The 13056-nt window shown below is 36.1% G+C and overlaps 2 protein-coding genes across 5 annotated transcripts in view; one reads left to right on the forward strand and one right to left on the reverse strand.

Moving 5' to 3' along the window:
• The first annotated feature begins 662 nt into the window (after positions 1–662).
• Positions 663–8007, forward strand: LOC127966151 (zinc-binding protein A33). Its single transcript, XM_052566974.1, has 8 exons — positions 663–930; positions 1211–1428; positions 1666–1711; positions 3499–3594; positions 3730–3954; positions 4836–4858; positions 4993–5108; positions 6152–8007. Exons 1-8 carry the CDS (start codon positions 745–747, stop codon positions 6679–6681), a joined length of 1440 nt encoding a protein of 479 aa, XP_052422934.1. The 5' UTR covers positions 663–744; the 3' UTR covers positions 6682–8007.
• Positions 8008–8128: 121 nt separating this feature from the next.
• The window catches only part of LOC127966150 (tripartite motif-containing protein 3), a 31017-nt gene continuing 26089 nt past the window's right edge, over positions 8129–13056 (reverse strand). For 3 of the 4 annotated variants that reach the window (XM_052566971.1, XM_052566970.1, XM_052566972.1), the window contains 4 exons: positions 11643–11702; positions 11292–11362; positions 10219–10359; positions 8129–10129 (listed from right to left, as the gene is read on the reverse strand). In XM_052566971.1, the coding sequence (XP_052422931.1) occupies positions 9977–10129; positions 10219–10359; positions 11292–11362; positions 11643–11702 (425 nt within the window). In that variant the 3' untranslated portion in view covers positions 8129–9976. The remainder of the gene's footprint in view (positions 10130–10218; positions 10360–11291; positions 11363–11642; positions 11703–13056) is intronic. The other variant, XM_052566973.1, reaches the window with a different exon arrangement.

Raw genomic sequence — 13056 nt, forward strand, 5'->3', positions numbered from 1 at the left:
GAACTGTATTAAAACGTATTATGTACCCACACATGGTTCTTTAATGCCGTTTTAATGCAAAATATCAATACAATAGCAGTCAATCTTTTTTATGATTGTATATTTGCCTGTGCCTTTTGGGAAGATCAGCATTATTTCCTAAATTTGAAGATTTCTCTGTTTTAACAAAGGGAATTATTCAGTTTATTTTTGAAATATGAAACAAATGATTTAACAATTATTGTTCTTGGGGGGTTATTTTTGATTAAAAACAGATTCCAAATGTCTACATATTTCACAAATAACTATATCATTACTTTTTGTCACTGAAACAAATGAAGGAAAAAAAAACTTCTTAAACTTACTGAAAATCCCTAGTAGCCTAATTGTTTTCCCTTTCTTAAGTTATGATCCTTGTCTGTTGTCTGAAATTTTGCTTTTGTACCAGGCCATTTATGGTAGTTTATATTGTTCAATAAAGTTCATTAAAATAAAAAAAGCTCAGTACACACAAGCATCCGATGAAATCCAAGAAAGAAAATATAAATAATGTTGATGAAACGAACTACTAGAAAGAACCGATTCGAGAACATCTCTCTGCGAGCTAGATAACGTAACCAATCAGATTTACCACAAGCCCTCACGTGACTGTACCAGGAAGTGAGTTCAGAATGGGCTCTCTCTCTTTTCTTATCTCTCTTTTCCGCCTAGAGTCACTTCTGGTCCTGTATAGCAGTTACACTGTTGCAACTTGCTTGGGGAAACATGGCCACTGCCGGAGATTCGAGAGGAGAGCTTCAGAAGGAATTAGTCTGTTCTATTTGCCTCGATTACTTCGACGACCCTGTCATTTTAAAATGCGGCCACAATTTTTGCCGCATGTGCATTTTGATGCATTGGGAGGAAAATGGAGGCGATGATGTGGGTTACCAGTGTCCGGAGTGCAGGATGGTGCGTGGTTTGTTTTGATAAATGTTGCTGCATTCTGGGTTGCTTAGTTACAGCTGCTCGAATGAACTTAACGGATTTTCATAACGTTACATTCGCGTCTTAATCATGCACATTGACCTAAACCGGCAGTCTAAATAACAACCGGACTTTACTGTGTTGACAATATTAGGTGTGATTTCTCCGACCTCGTTTATTGTATCATAACATAGGGCAGGCTACAAGTCGCCGCACGAGCATTTTATTAATGCACATCACCGATACCTTTCTGCGTCTTTTGCAGGTGTTCGCGAAAATGAGTTTCACCAAGAACTACCTGGTAAAGAACTTGGTGGATAAACTGAGCGACTTCGACTATCTGAAGACGTGCAGGCCCTCAGCACCCGCGAAACCCGTGAAGATGGACGGGAAGTGTGAGCGACACCACGAGGAGCTCAAACTGTACTGCCACACGGACAGGAAGCCCATCTGCGTGGTGTGTCGCGAGTCCAGAGCCCACAGGTGAGGCTCAGTCACCTGAAAATGTTCCCCATATTCACTCAAAACCTAGCGAGCTACCTGCCTAGACATCATTGTTGGGCTTATATGCTCCAAATGCTGTCTGTGTGGGCAGCTCAGTTAGGTTTCGATGCTTTGACCTCTTTCTGAGGACCAGATGTAACGTTACTTCGTTATAGCATTTTAGATTAAAATGGCTTTAGAAATGAGGCATCATTTGTCATTTTATTATTTTTCTAGACACCATGATGTTGCTCCTGTACCCGAGGTTGTTGAAGACATGAAGGTTTGTTTGACATTGCTCGGTCTTGTCTGTTGTGTAACTGATTTGATTTAGCCTTTCTGTCTCTGTCACTTGTTTGTAGTGTCTGTTTCTCTCTTCCTGTTATCTTGGTCTAAATGCTGGAGTTGGCACCCCAAGCAATTGATATTCATTGCTAACCTTGGGGCTGGAACAAGGAGTGACTATCTGTCACCGCAGTGTTGTATGTACTTGTAGCATTTAGCACTTACGTTGTGTTTTTTCCCTATCAGATAGCCTTGGAAATGTCTTTTAGTAACTCCTAGCCATTGATTGTGGTGTTTGTAGTGTGTGTTTTGGAACATTTCAAACCAAATACTGTGTGACCAGTGTCTGGTGTTTTCTGGATCTAGGTGTGAAATTAACTCCAAATGTGGGTACTTTTTGCTCATCTAACAGCTGATGGGTCCGATACACCAATATGTGTGAAGAAGAATTTTTCTTCATATTAGTTCTCTGTGAACACACACACACACACACACACACACATATATTTATTTATTTATTATTTTGAAATGTATTATACTTTAAATTATCATTTATTTCTGTGATGCAAAGCTGAATTTTTGGGATCATTATCACATGATCCTTTAGAAATCATTCTAATATGATGATTCATTAACAAAGTTGGAAACAGTTCTGCTGCTTAATATTTTTTCATAACATGTGATACTTTTTCAGGATACTTTGATGAATAAAAAAAGAAAAGAAAAAGAAGGTATGTTTTTAAAATATAAATATTTTGTAATAACAATATACACTACTGGTCAGTAATTTGGGGTCAGTAATATTATTTTTATTTTTTTAAATAAAATCAATACTTTTATTCAGCAAGGATGTGTTAAATTGCTAAAAAGTGAGGGTAAAGAAAATATATTATTAGAATATATATTATAAGAATTTTTTTTTTAACCTTTTATTCATCAAATATATTAGGCAGCAGAACTTTTTCCAACACTCATAATAAATCAGAATATTAGAATGATTTCTAAATGATCATGAGATCGACTGGATGTTACATGTGACACTGAAGGCTGGAGTAATGATACTGAAAATTCAGCTTTGCATCACAGGAATAAATTATATTTTTAAAGTATATTCAAATAGAAAACTATTATTTTAAGTTGTAATAATATTTCACAATATAACTGTTTTTTCTGTGTTTTTGATCAAATAAATGCATGCTTTGATGAGCAGAAGAAAATTCTTTCAAAAACATTAAAAATAGTAATGTTTCCAAACTTTTGGTCTGTACTGTATGTATGTGTGTATATATGTCTATTTGTGTGTATGTATGTGTATATATATATATATATATAAATATATAATCCTTCCCTTTAACATGCGAATTGTATTATATGTTCCTTTGTTCCTTTGGATTGTTTTTATACTCCTTGTTCAGTGTCCAAGGTCAAACTTGATCAAGTATTAGATGAAGTGTAAAGCAACTGTTTTTTGCTCTTTTGCAAACTTTGAAAATTAATCTTGTGAATAAACACAATAAAATGTAAAGCAACTCTACAGCACATTCCAAAGGTTATTGAAGTGTGCAATCTTAGACTCCCTCATAGTGTAGTGTCCAGTTTCAGCATGTGAACTGTTACACTTAACTGTTTTAACTCTTTGTTTACATTGTTGTTATTGCTACTGTGATAAGGTCCATATATGTTGTCAAGATCCCTCACAGAACCATTTCTTCTATTGTACTTTGCTTACATTTTGTGCATTAATACTTGAATATTGAAAGATTTCTCTCTTGTTTTAATGTGCAGAGTGAGCTGAAGCTGAGACTCATTAAGCTGAACTGGCAGAAGTCCATGTGTACGAGAGCAAAGAGCACAGACGAGCAGGCCAAAACTGATGTCAAGGTATACAAGCTCAGTTGTTCCCACGCTGACTTTACATACAAATGACTCAAAAATGGGTGGTTATATAACCTGCTGTGGATTTATGATCCACGAGGAGGCCTTGATGCTGAATCTCAAACATCTATATCTCTACAGCTCAAAAAACAAGCCTTGAAGGAGAAGATCGAAGAAGATGTTGGTGCCCTGGTTCAGTTTTTGTTGGATGAGAAGGATGATCTGTTGGAAAGGTTGGAGGTCGAAGCGGAGGCCACTATTGGGCTGATCGATGCCAACCTGAAGCGGGTGGAGAGCGAGGCAGCCAAAGTGGACAAAGCCATCACTGAAATTCAGAACCAGCTAAGTGACAGCGCTAACTTCGAGGTGAAGAACTTCATATGTCCAGTGACTGTCTAAAACAGCTCATCTCTTATAAAATAACATGCTTCGAATTACATATATACTTTTTAGTTCAGAAGAAGAATTGTATTCTTTTGGACATGATGGGGCATTAAAGGGTTAGTTCACCCAAAAACGACAATTCTGTCATTAATTGCTTACCAATCAGTATTTTCATTTTTGGGTGAAATATTTTCCACATTTTCTGAACTGACGTTGGTGCAAAATATGCAGAACATGCTTGCATGAATAATTAATTTTATTAATAAATATAACATTATACAAGTAAATAATAAAATATTTTAAACTGCGACAAACCTACTGGTTGTAAGCATAAAATGGAAATCTGAATTATAAATTTGAACAAGCCATAATTTCATATTTGTTCTTTTAAAGTCCATTTACATTAAAAAAGGACAATTTCTTGTATTTTCATGATTATGACAGTTTACACAAAGAACAATAACTTATATTAGTGTCCACAAAAATGTCATCCATAATATGATAATGCTGTGTTTATTATAAGGATGTTGAAGTTTTGCCACCATAAATGCTCAAGCTATTTGAAGTTGGATGGATTCTGATTGGCTGTCGAGGTTTTAACATTCATCAGCTGGGAAAAAAATAAATAATCTTTCATCTGTCATTATTGTTATATTTGAAATCTGGACATTTCTGTTCAAATAATTCTGATAAAACCGTATAGTTATTGTTATAGTTGTCATCTTTGGTGTAATTACATTATATATCATTATATCATTACATTAAATCTGGCCATTTATTTTTATATATTTTTATTGCTTTTTTTATATGACTTTGCAGCATGACACTTATTATTAACGCTTAACTTTTTTTATTTTTTCCAGAGTATCAGTCATTCATACTTAAGGTATGTGAATCTGTATTTTTGTTTTAGCAGTATAATTCCTTAACTTGTTAGCTATGATTATATCTGCTCTGCTAATAATCTGGGTATTTTTAGTGTTTGTCTCTCATAATGTGTTTGTTTTGTTTCTCTCGTAGCTCCTGTCACGTAAACCTCAGTGTCCAGGCCCTTAACTCTCCTCCAGATTTCTCAGAGTTCACAGGCCCTTTTCAGCTCATCATGTGGAAGAAGATGATGCACGTGTTACACACAAGTACGTACTGTTGGTGCATTAAGGTGCGGTCACATTATTTGGAGAATCTTTGCAGGGTAAATCCAGTCATTTCTGTTGGAACATTTGGTATTTGGAATTTAATTTGAATTTGTCTCATTGACCAACAGAAAGTAACTTCATACATCACTATACTATTGACAATGGACTTTTATTTAAAATGAAATTTAAAATGTCACTGTGAATTTTTTTTTTTTACCCCCTCAGTAGCTGTTTCCATTACCCTTCAAGAAATTATGAATTGAAAATTCACCCAATGGAAACGCATCAATTTTGCAAAAATACTCGTATATCACAAAAAAGATTTAAGCCCCGTTCACACCAAAAAGAGATAACTATAAAGATAACAATATTAGAGTCCACACCAGCAAACGATATCGTCATATTATTCTAAGTGCAATTCTCGAGCTCATTATAGAAGGATGGATTCTGATCAGCTGAAAATAATTGTTCTGGAAGTGATTCCAACTGTGTTTTTTCTGTGCCTGTGTCGTTATATACTCTGGTATTCTTTAATATTTAGAACGATTATTCTCACAGTTTTTTTTTCACATTTTCAGGTATACGTAAAAGTCACATGATCATTCTTCAGGCTAATACAACCTGCACAAAAACACCTCATACTTGGTCAGTCTTAAGTATAAATTCTTGTATAACCCCTTGTTTACACCGCACACATCTGCGGCTACCTGAGCAAGTGGCTCTCCGTGCTGCTTTGCTGAAGATACTCGCCTACGTCTCCTTCAGTTAAAAATAATTGTTAGTTTGGTGGCTGCGAAATATACATAAACCTACCAACGTCCGTCACCATGACTTATCGTGAGAGGAAAAATTGTTTTAGTCACAAGTTTAGTTTTTTTTTTTTTTTTTTAATCAACATTTACAAAATATTGCAAAGGTTTTGTGCGAATATGAAATGCAAACGACAATCTTATTAACAATAGCATAATTTTTATTTGTAGTTTTTGCAACAATCTTCTTTTTAGTTACATGCTAAATGGCTAATCAGATTTCCCGTTTTCCAGTGCCTCAAAATCTGACCCTGGATTTAGACACGGCTCACCCATCATTGGCCATCAGCGACTTTGACACCAAAGTGGAGGAGGGCCGCATGCGTTCCCAAGAGCCTGACATGCCGCAGCGTTTCACCCGTTTCTTCGGGGTGCTCGCTACTGCCCAGTATTCCAGCGGGCAGCACTACTGGGAGGTGGACGTACGGGACAAGGGGGTCTGGTATCTGGGCGTCACCACCGAGTACAGCAACCGTAAAGGTTTTGTAAACCTGTCGCCCTCTGCTGGCTACTGGAGTCTGTGTCTTCAAGACCGACTGTACGCCAACGAGGAAGACTCGCGCGTGCCCGTGGCGGACTATTGGAACTCTCCTCGTGTCGGCATCTTCTTAGATTACGACAGGGGCCACGTTACTTTCTTCGACGCCGTCACTATGAAACGCATCTATAACTTTGTCACATACTTTGACGAGCCTGTATCGCCCTTTTTCAGCCCAGGAAAAAACGACCCAGGCAGCCGACTACAAATATGTCATTTCTACTGAAAATGAAGCGATGCGTACATGCAGTCCGCAACAAAGAAAACAAATCGTGATAAATGCTCCTGTTTTTGTGTTTTGGTAAACATTTCAGGGCATTTTCCCTCTTGGAAGTAGGGAGGACAATTGTTCTTAAATTCTTCTGGGTTTTTGGATTCAGTTGATCTGAATAGAGCTTTGATATACACCATAATCTGAAGGTGTGAATTGAATTTCTTTTGCTCTTGAATTTTGATGTAGCCCCACTGAAATTCAGGTAGAGAGGCATTGCAGGTTTTTACGCAAATGTCGACTTTAGCTGCTCTGTGTCGTCGTCTGTCTTAGACCTCAGTGTTGTCTTTTGTACAGTAGTGTAGAGGTGAAAATAAGGATTGAATCAGGTGAAAAAATGGATTAATGTTTGATTACAACATTGTCAAAATTCATCAAATTAGTTTTTTTTTTTTCCTTGTTTTTTTTACTGCTGCGCATTGCATTATGTTGCATATATTCACTTTCCTCCCACATACATTTCTTTTGATTGTTTACATACTTTTAGGCACAGTTTTATCTGTAAAAGATGTATTTGTTAGACAAATGACCCTGTAATGAGTGTTACATGAGGCCCATTTCGTAACAGCTCAGACTGTAATAGGTGCTATGCAACTTTGAATACGACAAAGTATATCAGATGTGCTGTGAGAAGCTGTTCATTTAATTATGTAGAAATTCATATTTATAAAGAAGTACATCCGGAAGCTGTGTGCCATTCATGTTACATCGTTTTAAAGTCATTTTCAAATCCATTATATTAAATATTTAATCTTTTGTTTTAGCTGTAGACTAATCTCTCATGGGCTGATAATAAAGAGAGACAATGTTTTTGTTTCTGTTTGGACTGAAACAAGCACAAAGTTACATTTCAGCACTTTTGGACTGAGCCCAGATGGTTTGTTGTTCATGTTGCTATTTTCAGAGCTAGTTTATATACTAGAATCACTGCAGTCATTTGTACAAAATGTCGTTTGAGCTGAGAATGGAATCAGATGTTGTGTACGTATGCTGTGAACATGAAGCCTTTGCGTTTCCCAGCTATGAACTAAGTTTCAGTTAACATTTATCATACTTTATTAATCACTACTTTTTTTTTCATAAGAAATGAGTTCAACTTGAACACATTGACTGTTTATTTTTTTGAATTCCTTTCAATCGCTGATGTAAGAACTATTACATCACCTAACAGCTGGATGGCATCACAAGTACATTGACTTTTGTGTGACTTGTTAAAAACCTCTGCGATGTTAAATGTTTTTCTCTGCAGTAAGTCATTTTAAAAATAAAATATTAATATGATTTTTTTTCTCTCTCTATTTCATAGAACCAAAGTTCCATCTTTAAAATATAAATCCATAGTATTTAATATTTAAGTGGATGATTTGGATTAAAAAAAGACAAAATGTTATTTTCAAGTGACTTGTATTTTACAGTTTTATTTCAAACTGCAAATAATTGACCAGTAAAATGAACATACGGTTGATTCTTCATGTTATACAAGATCTTTGTTGTTTTTTTTAAACTGATGAAGCACATTTATTAAATCATCTGTCCAAGCACTAGAGCATGCATTGGATCGAGTTAAGGTCCGTTCACAATAAGAACAAAAACTATATTAGCGCTTGCACAGATGAACAATAACATTATTTTTCTAAAATGATTGGATGAAAGAGGAAAATTCCAAAACTATTGTTGTGCAGTGACATTAGCGAAATTTTGCAAGGAAAAAGACAATTGTCTATCATCAATAGTTTCGCAATCCGCAAAGCACAGTGGATCAATGCGTCGAATTCATGTGACCAACTTGAAATCATGAAATCTGTTTGGAATTATTTTGCTTTAATGAAAAATTCTTAATCTTGTGGATTCTAAATTAAAAATAACACTGAATTTTGCTCGCGAAAACTAAAACTGACAGCGACTTTGTTAGCGAGAGCAATTTTATTGTTATAGTTTCAATTACAGTTATTATTGTGAACGGCCTTAATCGCAACGGAAGCAAATAATTGTCAACTTGCAATTAGCATATATTATGAATCAAAATACAGAATAGAATATTTGTTTTTGGTTATTATATTATTTATCAATTTCGAGCCTGGCAATAGCAAATCATTACAGGTATCTCGCTGATGCAGAAACCAAATGCCAATGCTAGTAAAATCAGTAACATGCAAAAGAATTCTTTGCACAGATATTAATATATACGTTCACCGTTTCATCTGTGTGCCACTGTTCATTAACCTTGTACAGTCAGTATCACATTAAGGAGACGTGGCGTCACTTAACGTTCAAAGAGACAAAACTCCACAAAATTAAAGGGAGGTGATTTTTGAAGTCATTCGCTGGTGATGAAGGACAACCTCAAAATGAATTGCTCAGGAAAATGTGTACAAAACATTAAATAAATAATACTATAATACTGACTAAAGACAACATTTGGTTGCAACACTGTGAACACAACGTATGATTATTTACAGAGAAGAGATAGAATTCCACACAGCTGATCAATTTTAGAGAACATTAAAAATCAGAGGTAATATATATGTGAAATACTTGGGTTTGATTATATTTATATTTTTTTTTAGTTCAGCTGGATTTTTTTTTTTTTTACATGTAAAGTAGTCTTGTGCTTTAGAAAAATAAATAATTTGGAATGGAAAAAATATGTCATTTTTGGCTCCTGTTGTTTAGTTGTAAAACATTTTTTTAAGCGCACAGCAGGGATGCGCATCACTTCCTGTGCTGAGGGATGATCAGCTCAGATAATCGATCTGAATGATTTGAACTGAAAGTGCTCACCGAATAGCTCTACTGTCATAGAACAATACAAGCCGCCAGTGTCATTTACATGTTACATACACCAAATATGTTAATATGTACACAAACTTGGATATTTACAGATGCAGAGTGTAACAATTAAAATACACAACTGTTGCAGTCATGGAAAGGTCAACCACTATTAAACAGGAGAGAGGAAATTCGGAAATAACTAATGTTTCTGCAAGGGTGGAAGATGGCGATTAACAAAAGGTTTCGCTATATATCATTTTATTTATACACTACTTACATGATTTCTAATAAGAATCTGTGCTTATTGATATGGATTCGGTTATTTACAATCAACATTGCCGGTTTATTAGAGAAGCTGTTCTGAGTTTTGGAGCATGAAAATCAGAAGAGTAAATCAAAGTGCAATCTGCTCATTCGATTCTTCCTCTCTGGTTTGGCAGAGGATCTCGCTGATATGACTGCAGACTGTGAGGAGCTGTTACTGCAGGTATCGGTAGACTTTGAAGCAGTGGTTACCAGAATCGGCCACAGCAACATGACCGTCGGAGGTTAAAGCGAGGCCCTGCGGCCCATACAGAGGGTCAGCACTTGTGTTGATGTAGGAGAGGAATGAGCCTGAGCTGTCAAACACCTGAGGAAAAAAAATCAGATGGCCTTAAAAAGTGCTTCTAAAGTAACTGGATTCCTAAAGAGGAAGTGGGTGTTTAGAGCATTCATTACTTGTATTCTGCTGTTGCCCCAGTCTGCTACAATGATGTTGCCGTTAATGTCAACAGCTACCCCTGTGGGGGCATTAAACTGGCCATTTCCCTCTCCGTGGGACCCGAATTTAAACAAAAACTCCCCATCTGCACTGTAGACCTGAGGAGATACAAATTTTAATATTTAATAGAATGATATATTGTAACTTTTCCCTTTGTAAACAAGTTTTACTGATAAGAAATGACTTGTATACTTAAAATCATCCAGTCAATTATTTATTTATTTATTTATTTATTTATTTTTTGGGGGGTGGCACTTTGAAATCACATGACCAGACGAATAATACTCACTTAACCTCTTTTACCACCGTTATAGGACACTTTCACTCATGAAATGAATTATTTGCTGACTGCTAATAATTCATTTTTACAAAGACATCAGTAACTGAAATGTATTGGTTTTCTGTAAGGATGCATCCACACCACTAGGTGTCAGTCAAGTCAAACACGACAACCAAGAAAAATCTTAACCTGGTAAAATAAAGGACAGTATGACCAAACAGATGACGGTAGCCAATGACTTCCCCATAGTATGAAAAACATACTTGGGGAAGCCGTGGCCTAATGGTTAGAGAGTTGGACTCTAAATCGAAGGGTTGTGAGTTCAAATCTCGGGCCGGACGGAATTGTGGGTGGGGGGAGTGCATGAACAGCTCTCTCTCGACCCTCAATACCACGACTTAGGTGCCCTTGAGCAAGGCACCAAACCCCAACTGCTCCCCTGCAGCATAAATGGCTGCCCACTGCTCCGAGCGTGTGTTTACAGTGTGTGTGTGGTCACTGCTGTGTGTGTGCACTTTGGATGGGTTAAAAGCAGAGCACGAATTCTGAGTATGGGTCACCATACTTGGCTGAATGTCACGTCACTCACTCACATTCTATAAAAGACAATGACAAAGGTGGGCTATTCCTTAAGTCTCTTTGATATTCTGGTCTCCAAATATGGTTTAGTTCCCTTCCTTCAGTGCAGTTTTATGCTCTTTTATTGTCGACCAGGTGAAAATGCGTAAGTATGACCTTAACATCGCTCACCTTGACGGAGTGGTTATGAAAGTCTGTCACGACAATTTCATTCTTGTTGTTAACAGCAACAAAATGCGGACCTGCATATGATAAGACAGAAAAATGAGGGAGAAGAGACATTCAGACATGATAAAGAGAACGAGAAGGAGAGCAGAGAGGAGAGCAGGATGTCATGTGATCAAGATCTCCTAACTGATTTGATAGATTTTGTGATGCTCGACAATTTGATTTCTGGCCAACTTTTGATTAGATACACAAAGCACAGAATCATCGGCTCTTGAATTCAGTACTAGAATGAAAATTAATTCATTTGAATAAGAAATCCCCAGATTCTGGGATGAGAATTCACTCAATACTTACTGAACCCAGGGCCAGATTTACTAAACTTTTGCTCCAGTGCAAACTTTGCACCACTTTTGTCTAAAAAGGAATGGGAAAAACACAAAAAGGGTAAGCAGAGACAAATAAACGACAGGCCAGAAGGGATTCACACGAATAAAAAAAGGTGCAGAAGCTACTTCTGGAGCAGATCAGAGGAAAAATGGAAGATGCATATCCCAAACCAGTCCGCATGCACTTACTTAACAAGGGTTAGGAAAAGGAACCGATGTATTTAAACAGTAAAATAAGCAGCAGAAAGGAAAGTTTCTGATCAACTACAAAAAGCATGACTAATATGTATGCATCTATAAGAATATAGTCTCTCAAATGTATGCATGCTAGGGGTGGGCCATATAACCAAAATCTTACATCATGATAGGAGTCATTTTCTCTCACAGTAACAGTATAACTATTGACTATATAGATGTGTAGTTTTGCTTTAAATAAGTTCTTTATGATCTATACATTTTGATACCATAGCAACTTGATAATTCTTGTCACCAGTGTCAACATCAAAAAAAAAAAAAAAACACACTCAAGCTCACTGAAGATGAATAAACCATCAGTGATCGAATAAGAAACTAATTACAAACAATAGGACAAAAAAAAAAAACTACTGTAGAGTTGTCAAATTTATAAAAACACTGCATATTCTTCACTGTGTAAATTAAATATGTATTTCTTATTTTTAAAGTTACAAAAGTTATTTAGTCAAGAGCAGAGAGAGATTTTCTCTTTTATTGTTTGTTTAACATAAATGACAGACATCAAGAATAATAGACTGCCGTCACTTTAAGAGCTTCCCGGATCCATTATACAGTCACGTTTTCTTTCTCAGCTAATAGTCCAAAATCTCTGTGAGTTATAGTGTTTGTTCACTCCCAAAATTAAAATTATGTCATTAATCACTCACCCTCATTTCGTTCCAAACCTGTAAGAACACAAATTAAGATATTTTTTATGAAATCTGAGAGCTATCTGACCCTCCATAGACAGCAACACAACTGAAATGTTCCCAGGTCCAGAAACATAGTAAATAGATTAGTAAAACAGTCCATGTGACATCAGTGACTCAACTTCAGTTTAGTAATGCTACGAGAATACGTTTTTTTGCGCAAAGAAAACAAAAATAAAAAATGTTTTAACCATTCTTCTCCCCCGAGTTACATCTTCTGTCTATGGAGGGTCAGATAGCTCCGATTTCATAATAAATATCGTAATTTATGTTCCAAAGATGAATGAAACTCTTATGCGACATGAGGGTGAGTAATTAATGACATAATTTTCATTTTGGGGTGAATCCGTTAATCGTGTATACTGGTATATCGCCCATCCTGCATGCATTGGCTTTCATTGTTCATCACAGACAGATAATGAAACTGGAAATATGGGT

Source organism: Carassius gibelio, chromosome B10 (assembly GCF_023724105.1).
Source record: "Carassius gibelio isolate Cgi1373 ecotype wild population from Czech Republic chromosome B10, carGib1.2-hapl.c, whole genome shotgun sequence".
Classification (NCBI taxonomy): Eukaryota; Metazoa; Chordata; class Actinopteri; order Cypriniformes; family Cyprinidae; genus Carassius; species Carassius gibelio.

Coding starts and splice junctions, on each gene's coding strand:
- LOC127966151 (XM_052566974.1), top strand. CDS start 745: ATGGCCACTGCCGGAGATTCGAGAGGAGAGCTTCAGAAGGAATTAGTC. Junction 931..1,210: donor AGTGTCCGGAGTGCAGGATG/GTGCGTGGTTTG, acceptor CGTCTTTTGCAG/GTGTTCGCGAAAATGAGTTT. Junction 4,859..4,992: donor ATCAGTCATTCATACTTAAG/GTATGTGAATCT, acceptor TTTCTCTCGTAG/CTCCTGTCACGTAAACCTCA.